Genomic DNA, 16,247 nt, shown 5'->3' on the forward strand with positions numbered 1-16,247 from the left:
CCTTATAATAGTATTTTGTTTGTGAGTTTGATACTGCCTACCGTAGACATTCAAGCATATTAGAATGTTGAATGTTGATAGATTGATTAGAATCAGGCCATTAAACGAATTATTTGTTAAGATATTTCTGACAACATTGTCCGCAAGTGTATAATAATAATTTCTCCATTTGGTGTCTATGGCAAACAAGCTGTATGCAGACAGCAAATAATCAATAATCAAACACAACTTCTTTCCAATAAAGCGATTACCATATTATATATACACATATTTGTATATGGACAAGTCAGATATGGTATATGGGCAGCTAAATTGCTCTTAAGTAGATGTTAACTCTTCCACTTCGCAGGTGCATTAAAATGCCTGCATGTAATTTTTGCGCACTTGGCAACAAACCTAAAACCTTAAGCGCATTTTGGCTTAAAGCAGAACCAGCTAAAAAACGATCGACAGACAGACAGACAGACAGACATTTAAACGTGCTGCGATATGAAGCTTTGACAACAGGGCAAATATTCTACAATTGGCAAAAAAAAGAAATAAAAAAGGAGAAAACCTGACTGGAATTATGATAAGCAAATTATGAATAGTTGGAGATTGAACAAAGAAGCAGTCGGACTTGGGCATTATTGGAAAACCGACGAAATGCCAAAGTTTAGTTTGGATTTGAATTTGACTTTTCCTTTTTGGCTGCTTTTTTAAAATTTATTTAATGCAATGTGAAACACGTGTTACTTTCTAAAATGCAAATCAAAGTGCAATGGAAATGGAAGCACTTTTCAAAAAATATTTAAAATATATAAAAAACCAAAAAACTCTATTCAACTCGACACGTGGGCGTAGGTAACAGAAAAACGCTCGGAGAACGTGTCGTATACGTGATGCAGTCACACTTTCTAGTGCGACACATAAAATTCAATTTAAATTCAATTAATTAAATGGCCAACAAATGACCAAAATTGACAGAAGCACGTCGTCGACAGACAGAAGACTGTCGTTTTGTGGAGCAAAGTGCGCTTAGAAATTTTGCACAATTTTTGCACACTTAGCAACCCTCCCCCCAACTTCCAAACTCCCCTTTATCCCTCGCTCGTGACGCAAATGCTTCCTTTTTTAAGGGGGCAATTCTGATTTGCTTAGCATATTTTTGGCACAACACGCACGTTGAATTGAACCGTTATTTCACCGACATCCAACGCCAACGAGAATTTCAATTGATTTTTTTTGTATGTTTGTGCAAAACCATTGAGAACAGATTGTAGATGGTATCTGCATGATATATGGACGTACGATATTTACAGCTGCCAAAATAATAATAGCACCACTCTCTCAAAAGGAATGCTTCCGAAGGTTTCTTTTTTGTAAATTTGTAGATTTAAGTTGTGAAGAAGACTTTGAATAAAAAAGTGAGAAAGAAAAAAAAACATTCTTTAAATGTATTTATAACTGAAATTAAAATAGGAGTACTAAAGAATATATTACAAATCAGGATTGGAAAATGGTTTCTTTTGTCAATCATAAGGAAAAATGCCAGAGTGGTGCTCTACTTTTTTCGCAACTGTAGCACTAGATCTCTGTAGGGAGACCACACCCACAAAACTCGGTCAGCTTTGCCGCCCACAATGGAGCGTTTAGAAAGTGCTGAAGGAAAGAAAACTAAACTATTTATTTGCCTCTCTTTCTCTGATCAACATCAATTATGTGGCACACGTTTGCAGACAGGCAGACACCAAAACCAACACCATCAAGTGTGGCTCCCACGCATCGCGTTGCAATCGAATTTTTATGGGGGGCAATTTCATTGATTTTAATTTTGCTAATGATAAGCATTTCTTTGCACGAACCCCACGAAAAACCCACAAATGAGCATACTGTAATCGAGTCAGCTCGACTGCGGCATACCCTTGGCAAGCGCAACTCTCAACTGCCTCAGTCAACGACCAGTCGGCAACTAAATGCAAACCAAGTTGCACAAGACGAGAGCTCCAACAGCAGAGCAAAGGAAGAGCTCGCAACAAGAGGGAAGGCAACCGAAGTGAAGCCCGATCGGAAAGCACCAACTTGTATTCGTCGACATGTATGTGTATGTGTTTATGTATGCACACAAACATAGGCATATAAACACACACACACACACACCGAAGCTTGCTTCGATCAACATGCCATCTTGCCATCTCTCTCTCGCACATGCAATAAGTACTCGCAGCTGTTTATAATAATGAGATCGATATGATAGAATATATTTTCGATTATAACTTGGGTATTTCTTATGCGATCAAAATATATCAATGTATATTATGTATCAGTTAGAAGCCATGTGGGAGCTGCTTTCTACTGCCTGTTACATACGTGCGCTATAAAACAGTATATCCTTTATTCAAAATGGTGCAGGGTATAAACAGCAGCAGTGGGAGCTCCCACTTTTGATAGCTGCCTCTCGATAAGGCGCATGTTGCGGCATTTTAATTCGCTTTTCTTTGGGCAACCTCCCCCCCCCCCTACACCTCTTGCCGCATGTTGCATGTTAATAGCGAGACAGAGGGAGATAGAAAGACGAGGTTTTCTTTCAATTAGTGCATTCGCTTGAGTCTCAAGTCGAGTCGAGTTCGAAGTCTGACTTTAAACAAGGTCAATATCAGTAGCAGTGGAAACTAAAAACGTGTCAGAATGTTGCATGGACCTTTCTTCACTTTCTTTTTTAATCGAGACTTGGGCATTTCCTCATTGGGTGTCGATGTCAATCAAAACGATAACAAGCCATCCAATTCATTTCAGCCATAAATTGGCTTGTTTGTCGTTTGTCAAACACGGCAATTTATTTGGCTATTTGCAGCACAGATTTTTGCCAGTGCCGAAAAATAATCATATTCAGCATTGGAGGCACGTCGTCACCCATGCGAGTCTTATTGTGGCACGTAGCACCTATTTGGTATTACGGAGCAGCAGCACTTCGCTCTAGAATTGGGCCACAAATTAGAATCAGGTGCACGGTCGCATTGGTGAAATTTTCAAATTCCACAAAGAATTGACCGCATTTCAGACTTATTCGCTTTGCCGGCTTACAAGTCATCTATGATGGCTCAGGAAGTCAATATCTATTTATATCTATTGAGTACAGATATCAAAACATGATCAGCATGATAGATAAGGTTAAAAACTTCGTATCGGGCTTAAGCTCAGTTTTTGACTAAATAAATTTGTTTCATACTCTAAATAAAATCACAATTTTGGTTTAATCCATTGCCTGCATCCAGCTCAGTTGTTGCCAAAATATTTCTTCGTGTCTCAGTTGTTGCAAGGCAATATCCATGTTGCTCCCTCAGCTTAAGATATTATATAAATACATTTGTATTTCAGCTCCAAATAAATACACAACATTTTCGTTGAATCCATTACACATTCAGAAAGGCTTTTAATATGGTTCATAACATTTATAACATACGTATTCAATAAATAAATAAATCAAATAAATAACTTACAGCTAATTTGTGCGTCCAAAGATGCAACATTATATATATATATATAAATTATATATATTTAATAGCTAAGCAATTGCACTTTGTCTGCATTTATGTTTATTTTTTAAAGCTTAAATTAAGGTATTGGACATTGCACTAAAATCGAATAAATAAATTTCTACTAAGGCGGGGTTACAACTACAATTGTTTTACTGGCATTTTCAGCTAAAATTAATTTCGAACTAGGACTCGAGGGATTATTTAATAATCAGCGTCATAATTGCGATTAACTAAGATAAACGACATATGGTATATTTATGTGTATATGCCGCACATATGTATATGTGGCACGTGCCACACAACTACTACTGCCACTGATGCTGATTGCCGCGATAGGCCAAATAATGTGCATCGTGTTGCGGCTGCTGCTGATGATGCGGCCTATTCTGATAGCTGTCCGTGGAGGAGTCGATATCCTCGACGGAGGGATCCGTTTGCAGGGATCGCTTCCAGTAGCTGCCCTGTTCGCCCCAATCCTCGCCATGATCCTCATAATGGTGCTGATGATGAGCATGTTCGACATAGACAACCTAGTTAGACAAAATGATCCAAATATGCCGTGGAGTGAGAAAAACACCAAAGGAAATACCAAAGAGACCACAGTTTGTGAGAGTTGTCAGTGTGTGGGTTTGTGTCTGTGTGTGTGTGTGTATGTGTGTGTGTGTGTGTATAACAATCAGAGTTTATTTTGGAATGGAGAGGGGGGGACGACACTAAATCAGAGGCCAATACTTACATCGTGGATAAGATTTTTGGCTACGCTACTTTTTATAACATTTTAATTATTGTTTTTTTATTATTTTTTTGGGTTTGGTTTTGGTTTTTTGGGGGGCATTTTGAATTTTATGTACTGTTAGCTGTAGCTGTCCAATTAGTTTACCATATCTGAAACCAAAGAGGTCTGAACATGTTAGCATTTGGACATCTTGTTTTGTTTGTATTTTTTGTGGGTAAATTTGTTTTGAACTGGAAAACGGGAAACCGCAGCTGAAGTGAAACAGTTGAAAACCTATATCTGTGTACTCACATATGTATATATAGTAGTTATTTGTACAATATGTTCTTCAGATAGAGTATATATATATAGAGGTAAAGGAGAAAAATAAAAGAAACAGTCAACTGGCAACGGGCGGGTCAACAAACCTTTTTTTTGCCGAGCAGTTTTGCTTAAAATTAACAACAAATTTTTATGACTGAAAAAAGGGTGCAGCAGATTTTTGTTTAGAACAAGAAATATTCGTAAATAGGTCTCTTAACCGGAACAAGTTGTTCGTGTGTGTGTGTGTGATCCAAAACAAAAAAAAAACAACAAATAATAAACAAATAGGTACACTCTTAATTGGGCGCCCTTGAACTCACCTTGGCGGGAGTACCGCCCCGCTTCACATCGATCCAGAATCGGGCTATATTTATGAGCAATCCAATCAGGGCTATGGCAAAGAATTTGACCTGCAAATGGGCACCCAATATTTTCAGGAGTAACTCGATTTTCGACTTCAGCAGTGAGCCAATCAGCACCAGTTTAGCGAATGCCTTCCTCTTCTTCTTCTTCTTGCCGCGCGTAACTGTTAAGCAGGATTTTTTGTCGATTAACTGGTGCTCAAAAAAGAACTAAAGTCTAATTAATAAAAAAGTAACGCATAATCAAATAACGATTTAACGATATTTATCGCTTGGGAGGGTGGTGTTTGTTAGTATGAACTGCAGTGCGCGTAAGTGCGTTAACAGTAACGATAACGAAAACGGCAACGGTAACGATAACGATAACATATCAAATCAGGCAAAATATGTACAAAACATAATACTTAAATCTATAATCGGCTCTATAACTTATGCAACTGATAAAAGCCTGCTTTCTGGTTGAAAAAATAAGTTCTTTTAAAGCCAAAACTGGAATCCACACTTTTAATGAACTATTAACCTGTGTGGAAAGATCAAAATTTATGTATTTTGTTCTCTTCCAATTCGAAATGCATAAAGTAAGTTGTGAAAGAAAAAATACAAATAATAACTATAAATTAAGTTAAATGTCAAGAAAACATATTGCAAACTCGATTTGAAAACCGAGCTTAAATGGAAAGCAATATTCAAATTCAAACTATTGCATAAATTATGTAGCCGTTAAAAATGCAGTTCAAATGTAGCTGGCTGCTATGACAACACACCGCCACCACAGTAAACTGCTTGTCAAGCAGTACACATGCTGTGCATGACTGACGCGCAGCTGGCTGCTATAGCATGCAAACCAAAAGTATTTATGTAAATTTAACAAACTTAATTATACGCTTGCAGAGCTTACTTTAAGTTTTTCACTGCTCTGCAAGTGTATTTAAAAATTGGCAGGCCAAAGTTAAGATTTCTATAGATAGATAGGCACTAAAAAAGTTGTGCTTAGGAAATGGTGCGAGTAAGTCATTTTTGTTTTAAAAACCACACGCAGCAAACAACACACACCTCCGTTACTTCTACCATATTTTGTGGGTTTCTTATGCTTGCGCTTTCCTCCGCCGCCTTCGCCTACGCCTCCAATTTCCGGCACATCCAACAGCTCATCGAGCAGACCAAGTCCCAGTGAATCACTCGATTCCTCCACCTGCCACGTGGCCTGTTGCTGACCCTTCTTCTTACGCTTGCCACGTTTTTGTTTGCGCTTCTTTGCGGGTCTACCTCCTCCTCCATGTCCTCCTCCTCCATGTCCTCCTCCATGTCCTCCGCCATGACCTCCTGTGGAGATGCTCTCGTGTTCATCGTGATGCTCTGGCGCTGCTTGCACCACAACCAATGTTGCAGGTTGTTCTTGCTGCCCCTTTTTCTTCTTTTTCTGCTTGCGTTTCTTATCTTTCTTGCGCTTGCTTCCGCTTGGTTTTTTGGCTGCACCCGCAGCCTCCGCCTCGCCATCCTCGAGCTCTATAAACTCCACGGCGCCAGATGTGTTATCCTCACTGAACACAGAGGTTGCCACTGGTGCAGCATTTGCTGTGGCAGCTGCTGCCTGTCCACTTTCATTTTCTGGATCATCCTCAGCATCTTCCTCTGCCTCATCCTCCTCAGCATCGCTCGTCTCCTGATCACCGCTATTGGAAGCGTCTGCCTCCGTCTCCTTCTCGTTCTCATCCTCATCTTCCGCACCTGACTCTGCCTCTGCCTCTCCCTCTGCCTCTCCTTCTGCATCAGCATCCCCCTCCGTATCCGCATCTGTCTCCTCATCATAGTCAGTATTTTCACTATCATCTGCCGACTCCGGTTTCGATTCGTATTCACGGCCAAGGAAACTAAGCGTGACAAGAAATAATAAAAAAAATGAAGAAAAACCAGATAAATAACCTGAATCTAAGGTAAACTTGTTGCAGTTGTTGTTATTTTTACCCGTCCATCGTCTCGGCCAAATATTCCTTCATGTATTTGGTGCCGATCTCGATTTTCTTGAGCAGCGTCGATGGCTTCTCCTTGATGGGCAGCTCCGAGGCGCTATAGCCACGTCTCTCAATCGTTGCATTCAGCTGCCGATCTGCTTCAACTGTAAGAAAAATATCCAACAAATACACACCAAATATGTAAATTAGCTGCATTTCAGATGTACGAGTATTTCAGAGCTGCAGTTCAAGTTGTCTGTTGAACTTTTCTATTCATTTTTGTTTTTTTTTTTATTTTTTTGTTTTTCATTTGTGTCTTTGGCAAATTTGCAAGTTTCACTTGCCACTTGCAACGGGGTGAGAAAAAAGACCTAATTATCACATCTTTCACTCGAAAACAAATTGCTAACCTTTCAGCTTTTGCCACTGCATATGGAGTTCATCATCCCAGGCATCGAGAATTCGAGCCGTTTTCTGTTTGGCACAGCCCCAGGGCTCCAAGCGAATGGGACACAAAGCCAGATCCACATAAGGTGAGATATCTGAAAGAAAAACAAGTATATAATATAATCTATTAAATTAGATTAAAACAAAATATATATAATAACAACAAATAAATAATTATCTATATTTCATTAGATTGTCTGATGACTTTGATGTCTCCTTGAGAGATTAATTCATGCAAAATTCAGTGGAAATTGGTCTGATTTCTGGTTAACTTTGTTTGCAGAAGTTGATTTTTTGATTGTTGTCTGTTGGTTTGTTGATTGCTGTTTGGCTGGCAAAGCAAGCGTAAATATGTGAGTGAAAGCCAATGCAAAAGCATCCACTAACCAATGACCACTGGACGGTAACCACACATAAATAACAAGCAGCAGCAGCAAACAACAGCTGATAACACCTTGTGTGGCGAATGCTTTGTTGTCGTTGTTCTTGTTGTTGTTGTTGCTGCCACAGTTGCCACATTGTCAGCGACGCATGCCATGTTTAAAACATAGTTATTGCTTGGCTCTCGTTTGTGGTTTTCTTGTGGCAGCCACAATTAAGTGAAAATGTGCAAAGCCTAACAATTAGTCAGGCATTAAAAAGCTGCGGCGACTTTAAGCATCTTAATTACCCTAATTAATTTCAAATTCAATTGACAACTTATTGCAAAAACAACAATTGTGATTAATTATTATGATTGCAGTTGGCCAACTTTTAATTGACATGCTACCTGTTGCAGGTGGCAACTGCACCAACTGCGCCTCGTGATAAGTGAAAATCACTGCTTAAAATAAGTTGTACTTTGACCCAAGCCAATATTGTCATTCTGCCACCAGTGTCAAGTGAAAGCTAAACTCTGAAGTCAGCACCAGTCCAATGGGACTAGGATGCACCATTGGCCATGTGAAAAAGAAAAACAATATTAAAAATAGCAAAGTCCCATGGATCCATAGGATGCAACATTGGCATTTTGGCCATGTGAAAAATTGTTTGTTTCGCTTGTTTCGTGGTGACATCCAAGCAGATAGAAATCCTTTTACAGTTTTTGTTGCTGCTGCTGATGCTTGCAACCCACGCGGGAGAGGAGCCAGTAGTACACTCAGAAAAAATCTCACTAAAAATTGGAAAGTTTTCCTTGCTCTTAGAAATGATTGTTGAATATATACTAAAATATTTTTCTTAAAATTAAAATAAGTTGACCTCAAGATACAATTCTCACTAGAATGCTCTCGAATTACAGTCTATCTGCTAAAATAAATAATGAATAATAAATCAAAAATAATAAACAATAGATAATAAATGATAAACAAAAAATAATAGTTAATAAAGCTATCAAAAAAGATGGAAAAACAACACCCTGAAAATTAGACATATTTTAAGAAATGTAAAACCATTTTCTTAGCAAGCCACAGCCTTCAAGCTTAGAAATTTACTTGCTGAATAATAAGATGAATTACACTTGACGAATCTCAATGTTTTCTCTGAGTGCAAATAGTAAGTAGCCAGCAGCAGGCAGCCTGCTTCCTCAGTTGTGCTGTGTATGTTTAACATTTGTTTGTGCTTTGTTTTGGCATCTTATAAATGTGCCACATTAAGCCTTGGCACTCGATCGGTTGCCTGTGGATGGGATGCAACAACATCACTTTTGTTGGGCGTGCAACAAAATCACGCTTTCCTACCCAGTCGCCCCCGCCCCGAACGACGAGCTAATTTCGGATTACGATTTGAACTTTCACTGCAATTGAAATTTATGCGTGGCCCATGGTTATTGTGGTTGGGCTTGTTGTTATTGTTGTTGTAGTACTTTTGACTAAGAGCAACAATCACATGCACTTTGGGGGCGTGGTTAATGTGCCGCCTCCAAACTTGATGATGGGTGACGCGTCTCGTCTATTTGCATGCTGAAAAGCAACTTGGCCCATTGACTGGACTGTAAAAATAAACTGTAAACTGTAAAAATAAAAGTGGACTGCACTCTGCGTTGGGCATGTGGGCCAGCTGGCCAACTGGCTAACTGGCCAACTGGCCAACAATTATGTGGCCAGTTGCGGCCGTAAATCTCATTTAACTACAGCCATCGGCAATATTTGTAACAGTAGCTCATAAAATATGAACATAATCACGCGAAATTCTAAACGACAATCCCCGAAATCAACTTGTAAAATTGTGCAAAGTTATTGATTGTTGCCTCGAGCTGGGCACCTTTTAGTTAGAGTTAGTCGTGTCTCCAGTTAGCCTGGTTCGTAGAGAACTAAAATAGGGCCCTTAATTAGTCACTTATATTGGTAAAAGGTCTAGCATTATTTATCATTCATAGCTAAGTTATGCAAATGAATATGGCATATGACATTCCATATTCTTTCAATTTGCTGTCTTTGAGTTTTTTAGAACAAACAACTGTTTTTTTCTTCTTTTTTTAAGAATTCTTCATTGAAATAGAAACTTGTGTCCCAACTTTGCATTACCGTTAGCCAATAAATGTGTGCGCCAACAACAACCACAATAATAACAACAACCAAAATGCTACTCAATAAACTTTCACTGGTTTCGATCAGCACCCGTTTTTTTTATTTTTTTATTTCTATTTTAAAGAAGCGCAGAAATCCGTGAACAACGTGTTGCTAACGTGTTGTTAGCTACGCAAATCCAAACACACACAACCTGAGCTCTCTTTTAACCACATTCAATGTCACCCAATACGAGATCTGATCGAGTTAGTTGCAAGCCAAACTGGGCAATTGAGCGACTTGCCAGCCATGCAATTAAAAAATGAAATTTCATTTCGTGGAAGAAAAAATAAAACAAAAAACACAAGCAAAGAAAACAAACACAAAAAACAGCAGCAGACAGTCCGTCATCATTTAGTTTGTTTAATTTTTTCTGTACATTTTAGTTTTTTTTGCGCACTGAGAAATTGTTGTCAATGCCGGCAACGCGGAGGCAGATTTGTTTTCATTTTTCCAGTGGCCAACAAAAACAAAAACCCAACCAAACAAGACAAGGTGTAGCCACATTCACACACGCACACACACCTAACCACACACACACACACACATACACACACATGACGGTTATAACCCAATTATGAACAATTTTCAGGTTGTTTTTTTGGTGTCAACTCCCCACAAAGACGCCTCGATTCTGACTCGGCCTCACTTTACAGGTATTGTTTTTGTTTCTGCTTGTGTTTGTGTTTGTATTTGTGTTTTCTTATGTTTAGCCAAGTGGTCAACAAAATCTGGCACTATAACATGACTTGACAAAGATATCATTTGGATATTGTCTGCTTAACTTACATTGTTGCGCTTTTGCTCTTTGTCTTTGTGGAGAGTCACACAATTTGAATAGGTATGCAAATACAAGTTCTTTAATTGATTGTCCGTTATAGAATTAGAGATACTCTTGTGATTGGCTGGGACAAAATTGGCCTACAAATTCGGTAGTTCTTCTTCTTTATAGAATTTAGAATTTATAAGCTATGTAAAAAAATTTGCAAATATGAAATATTATTATTATTATTTTGTAAATATGAATATTAAATAATAATAATATAGGTAGCAAAAAAGCTAATATAATAAATCTTCTATGTTAAAAAGCCAATAAACTAGACATATTTTATCTAAATTTTAGAAAGATTCACACTGAAATTAATACACACAAACCTTACTTGCTGATCAAAGAGACAAGTTACACTTGGCGCCAAAAGTATGGCGAATTCCTAAAATTTAGGACGAATTGAGTGTGGCTTAGTGTTAAGTCATTAACCAGGTAGACCTGCTTTAGCCACACTCAGCCCACACCTAAAATCCAATTAAGCTATTTGCACTTTTACACTTTTCCAGAAGAGAGTATTTTGGCTTCGTTGTGTTAAAGAGCATGTAAGGCATGGATGTTCACGGCTTTTGTCATGCCTTTAACTGCGAGCTCTTTAATGACTGCACACATTGTGTGAAGTTTGTTTCCCGGCACACCTGACACCCTTTTTTGTGGCTAGTCCTCAACAAGTTCTGGTTTTAGTTATAAGTACTTCATACTTCATACTTCACACTCCATGACCCATATTACATGGACTAAGCTGGGTTTTCTGTTGCTGTTTTTATGGCTTTATGGCAAGTGTCGACCTCGAGCTAATTGCTAAATGTTCATTGCTGATTATGCCAGAAGTGGAGCTATGCACATCGGAGCCAAAACAAGGGGGGAGGGGGGAATGCGTATGAGCATTGAGCATTGAGCATGTCACCTGCTCTAAAAAGGCCCATCAAATTCATGTATTCCACGTTATGCTGCACTGCCCAAGAAAGTCAGCGTTAATTATCCATGTCAGTTTAGACCTGCACTCGTTGGCATTGTCTAGTAGATTATTATATTAAGTGAGATCAGTCTCTCGGCTCAGCTCTTAAGTGATACTATGATATAATGGCGCTAATAAATTGCAATGCGCTCTCACATTTAACTTAATGAGCAAAAACCATAAAACAAAATAGTAATAATAAAAATTCAAATTAAAATTTCACTACAATAAAATGAAAAACAAAAAAGAAAAAACTGACTCAGCTGTAAACTAAAAAACAAAAGTTTTTACTTACCATTCAGCTGGCGAGGAACTGGTGTCGTTGCTGTTGCAACTGCCACCGGCTTGTCTGCCACAACTGCTGACCACGCGGACTCCAAGGGTGCGGCGGCAGGCAGGCTCCAGGCATGCAGCAGTGGCAAACAGAGCAGCATCAGCGGCATCCAGAGCCCAGCACCAGCTGAGTAATGCTGCCACTCCATTTTTGGCAGTATGTTCAATCGCTCAGGTTTGTATTTGTTTCACCGTTTGGCGTTGAATCGGTTTGTTTTGTATATATTTATATATGGTCTATAATCGCCTATTACACCTATCGACACGCACAAAAAAGAACGGATCTTTGTTCCATATTTGTTAGGAGTCCCCGCAACGTTTATCTTTTTTCCAATAAATATTCAATAATCTGCTACGCCGGCGTAGTCCAAGCACACACACATAGATACACACACACACAGACAGCTGATGAGCGATCTTAACACGAGCAAGTTCAAGGTAGGATTGAGCCATGACGCGCATACGTAAGAAGTTTTATACCAAAACCAGCTGCAGACTTCGACTGCGACTTCGACTTCGGGCTAAGAGCGCATTGTGAAAGCTGGCTCAAGCTGTTGGCTCTCTGTGGAAAGTTAACTGTGTAAAGAGCCAAAAGAGCAAGCGCTGAGCTCTCGCTGCTTGGTTTTGGTCAAGGCGGTTTACCTTTCGGCATTTTTGTGGCCCATGTGCGGCATGCATTATATTGCCAATTATGCAGTTGCCTCAATTAGGGTATCCACTAAATGCATATCGAGCGTCACACCAAATGATATCCGTGGAATTGACCAAAAGTGATGAATGAACTTAAGCGAATTGTCTGCATTTGAGCAGAAGAAAACTGTTTGGAATTTGGAATTTGGCTTATAACATTTAAATTTCTTAAAACAATACTTTGGCTTAGGAGGAATGTTTTCTGATGTTGTCTCAATTGGGGTCAATCAATACCTTTTATCAGAATTGACTAAAACTAATAACTAAACTTGAGAGAATTGGCAGCATTTCTTGCATTGTCAATTGTGCGTCAATTAGAGGAAAATACTGATAGAAACAGAAAAGAAACATTTAAATTTGGCTTGTAACATTTACACATTTACTTATTTATTATTTAAAAAAAAAATATGTATATATAAATATATACATACATATAATTAATTAATTAATAAAGATACAAGCTTAAGCACAGACATATTAAAATGCAAACACCCAATTTACCGGGTCGAGCATAATGATGTTCCACTACGTTATTTTGGTGCCGATACGGTATTTTTTTTTTGACAAATTAGGAGGAATGCAGTCTTACCAAACTTTTCATTTAGCACCCGTTTAAGCGCCGTACGCATTGCGTAAATAGTTTGTTAATTGAATTAACGTCGTGTTTGGGCAATTTAAACAGTGTTGCATCACTAACAAATTCTGTGTTGCGCACACTATCAAAAAATGAAAGCTTTCTCAGTGTTTGCAGCCCTTCCCCAAAAACGCATTTGGATAGTTGTTCTTTTATTGACCCCATCAATTAACAGGCTAATGTGATTTGCGTGTAGGCTGACTTTTGGCCCTTTTCTTTCAGTCCAGTTAGCCAAACACATATTTTTGCGCCTGCTCTTAGACACCTGTCACTTGCTTATTTAGCTGTCTTTGATGAGGTGACAAAATGAAAGTTGCCAAAAAAAAAATGTGAAAAATTAATAATATTTAAAGCGAGGAATCGATGAAATTGGGTGTGCTCGCAAAGCACTCAACAACACTCACATTTTGATTACGAAATTGCAAAAAATGAAACAAATAAGAGAAGTAAAATTAGCAGGCGAGTCACGTGGCCTAAACTCGCTTAACAATTTCACTTTCATGCCAAGCAGTGAGCTGCCAATTAAATCGAGGAATAGGGCAGCCACAAAAAGAAGATGCCGTCTGGCTGACTGGCCATCCTCTTATGTCCATGCACATGTCCAATTATCATGTTAGGAAGAGAGACACGCTGTTGACAACGTCAACTGTAGCTGGCTAGCCCAGTGTCACCATATTGTCAACATCTCCAACGGCATCTCTAAAGACATCTCCAGCGACATCTTCTATCAGGTGCAATTATCCACAAGAGCTGCCGCTGCTGCACATGATTTGTGGCTGACTGGCAAAATCTGTGGAATGAAAAACCTTCATCGCATTTCAATAATCGCATTGCAGCTGCCCGCTGATTCGCTGTTCGTTGTTCAGCAGCGTTAGAAAGCAGTGAAATTGTTGCGGTCAGCCGCAACTACTCTTCGATTTGGCTCCAACAACTTGTAATATATAGCCACGCACTTGTCCATTGTCCACTCCACTCTGCCCCACACGCCAAATACTGTGTATCAATTTCTAACTTGGGGAAGTGACCATTTATCTCAAAGCCACAGCTTACAGCTTGAGCCAAACTCAAAAATATTTTGTCTATATTTGCATTTTGTTATTCATGAAGTTTCCTTTCTTTTAGTTCTTAAATTAAAACCAATAATATCAATTTATAAATGTAATTCGTATTCTATTAATTAATTAATCGAAAATATCTCTATATTTGCTTAAACAATAAAAACCACTATGGTAAATTTGGGTTCACTAATTTTCCACTATAATATCTTTAAAGTCTGTAATTACAAATTTAATTTGTAATGTATTTTTCAATTGGGGAAGTGACCATTTATCTTGAGGTTTTGCTACTTGTGGCTTACAGAAATGATGTCAACTGCTTGCAGGTTGAGGGGAACTCAAAAATGTGTCAATATTTGATTATGTTTGAATACAAAAAGATGATTATTGATTTCAGAATGTTTCATTCTTCTACTTCAAAATCTTAATTTAAAACCCTCGATCTCAAAAATGTAATTTTTATTGTATTGTATAAATAATAACTATAATTACTAAATTAAACCACAAGTATCGATGTCAACAGCTTTCAGCTTGTGTAAACAAATATCTCTTGCACTCATCTCATTTCAAAAATAAATAAATTAAAATCTTGTGTTAAAATACTAGCTGAAGATTGTTCATCAAAAGTAAATGGAGTCATATATGCTTCTTGATATAAGATTATTCATTTATCTAGCTGGTATACCTTCTTTTGCTACTGCCTAGGGTATTAAAATTCCAACCGCACCATATTTTTTACATTATGACTAATTAATTGGCGCGCTTAACACCAATCTTATTATACGGCAAGTCTAAAGCGCTTTTAAGTCTTATTTGGTTGAAAACAACAAATCTATACATATAATTGACAAGCCGAAGATGAAATACCCTTGCAGATCGAATTTCAGCTGCTAATATTTATATTTAGTTAATAATTGCCAATCAAGAATATGCCTTATATACCTTATTGGGAGACTGATGAACTGATAGCAAAAAGACTAATCAGCTTGCCAATTGGCTTGCAGAAGGTGGTCTGTTGTTGGTGTTGACATCTTTGTCAGGCAAACAGACAATTGTTGGCGCTCAACTTGCAGCAACATTTCATGCCTGCCTGGCTTGTCTGCTTAGCCCCATCTTAATTGACAGCGTAACTGCAGTCGATAAATATTTATGCGTCGTCATACATTTGTTACACTTGTCAGTTGAGTTTTCATAAATATATATCTATAAATAATACTTATCAGGTTTAGCGTTACATTTAAATGACTTTCTTCCGACGCATGACAATAACTCAAAATATTTTTTGCTTTCGAAATTATTTAGTTACTCGATGGTTAAGTTTTCAATGTAAAGCAGAAGATTTCTAATAAACAATGTCACTGGGCAGAGCAGTACCTGCTGTCTAGGAATCTCTTTTTTCTAAATAGTTAAAATTTACATTTGTTATAGTTATAGTTATAGTTTAGTTAGTCAAATGTTATTGCCTTCAAATTGGTGCATATGTTTCATATTTTTTATTTGGATGGCAAGCCAAAGCAACGTAAATTAGGCAAATAATCTTCTCGAAGGCCCACTGGATACAAAAGACTTAAGACACAAACTTTGCAACAAAAGTGATGCATACTTTTCAGGTTATTCTTAAATATACGAACATATGAGATTGTCTATGCGAAAATGTTGCATACTTTTGTGCGATTTGATACAGTTTGACAAGCTCTAAGCAGATAATTCTGAAATTACTGATATACTGTTCAGCATTCAATAAACTTAATTAAATTTACATTTTGGGGCATTCGTGCCTTTTGTGCAAACATGAAATTTAACAGTTCAAATTTAATGGACAGAAAATTTTGGTTAAGTTTCGCCCACACACAAAAAAACAAGACTCTCGCTGAATAATACCCAAAA

General features: G+C 38.0%; 1 protein-coding gene across 1 annotated transcript; it reads right to left on the minus strand.

Moving 5' to 3' along the window:
* Positions 1-3,773: 3,773 nt before the first annotated feature.
* Positions 3,774-12,130, minus strand: LOC6558951. The gene is made up of 6 exons (XM_001983188.2): positions 11,944-12,130; positions 7,282-7,413; positions 6,885-7,035; positions 5,973-6,790; positions 4,878-5,083; positions 3,774-4,048 (listed from the first exon to the last, which is right to left on the minus strand). The coding sequence occupies exons 1-6, from the start codon at positions 12,128-12,130 to the stop codon at positions 3,824-3,826; spliced, it is 1,719 nt and encodes a 572-aa protein (XP_001983224.1). The 3' UTR covers positions 3,774-3,823.
* Positions 12,131-16,247: the final 4,117 nt, after the last annotated feature.

Source organism: Drosophila grimshawi, unplaced genomic scaffold (assembly GCF_018153295.1).
Source record: "Drosophila grimshawi isolate 15287-2541.00 unplaced genomic scaffold, ASM1815329v1 contig_44, whole genome shotgun sequence".
NCBI classification, from domain to species: domain Eukaryota; kingdom Metazoa; phylum Arthropoda; class Insecta; order Diptera; family Drosophilidae; genus Drosophila; species Drosophila grimshawi.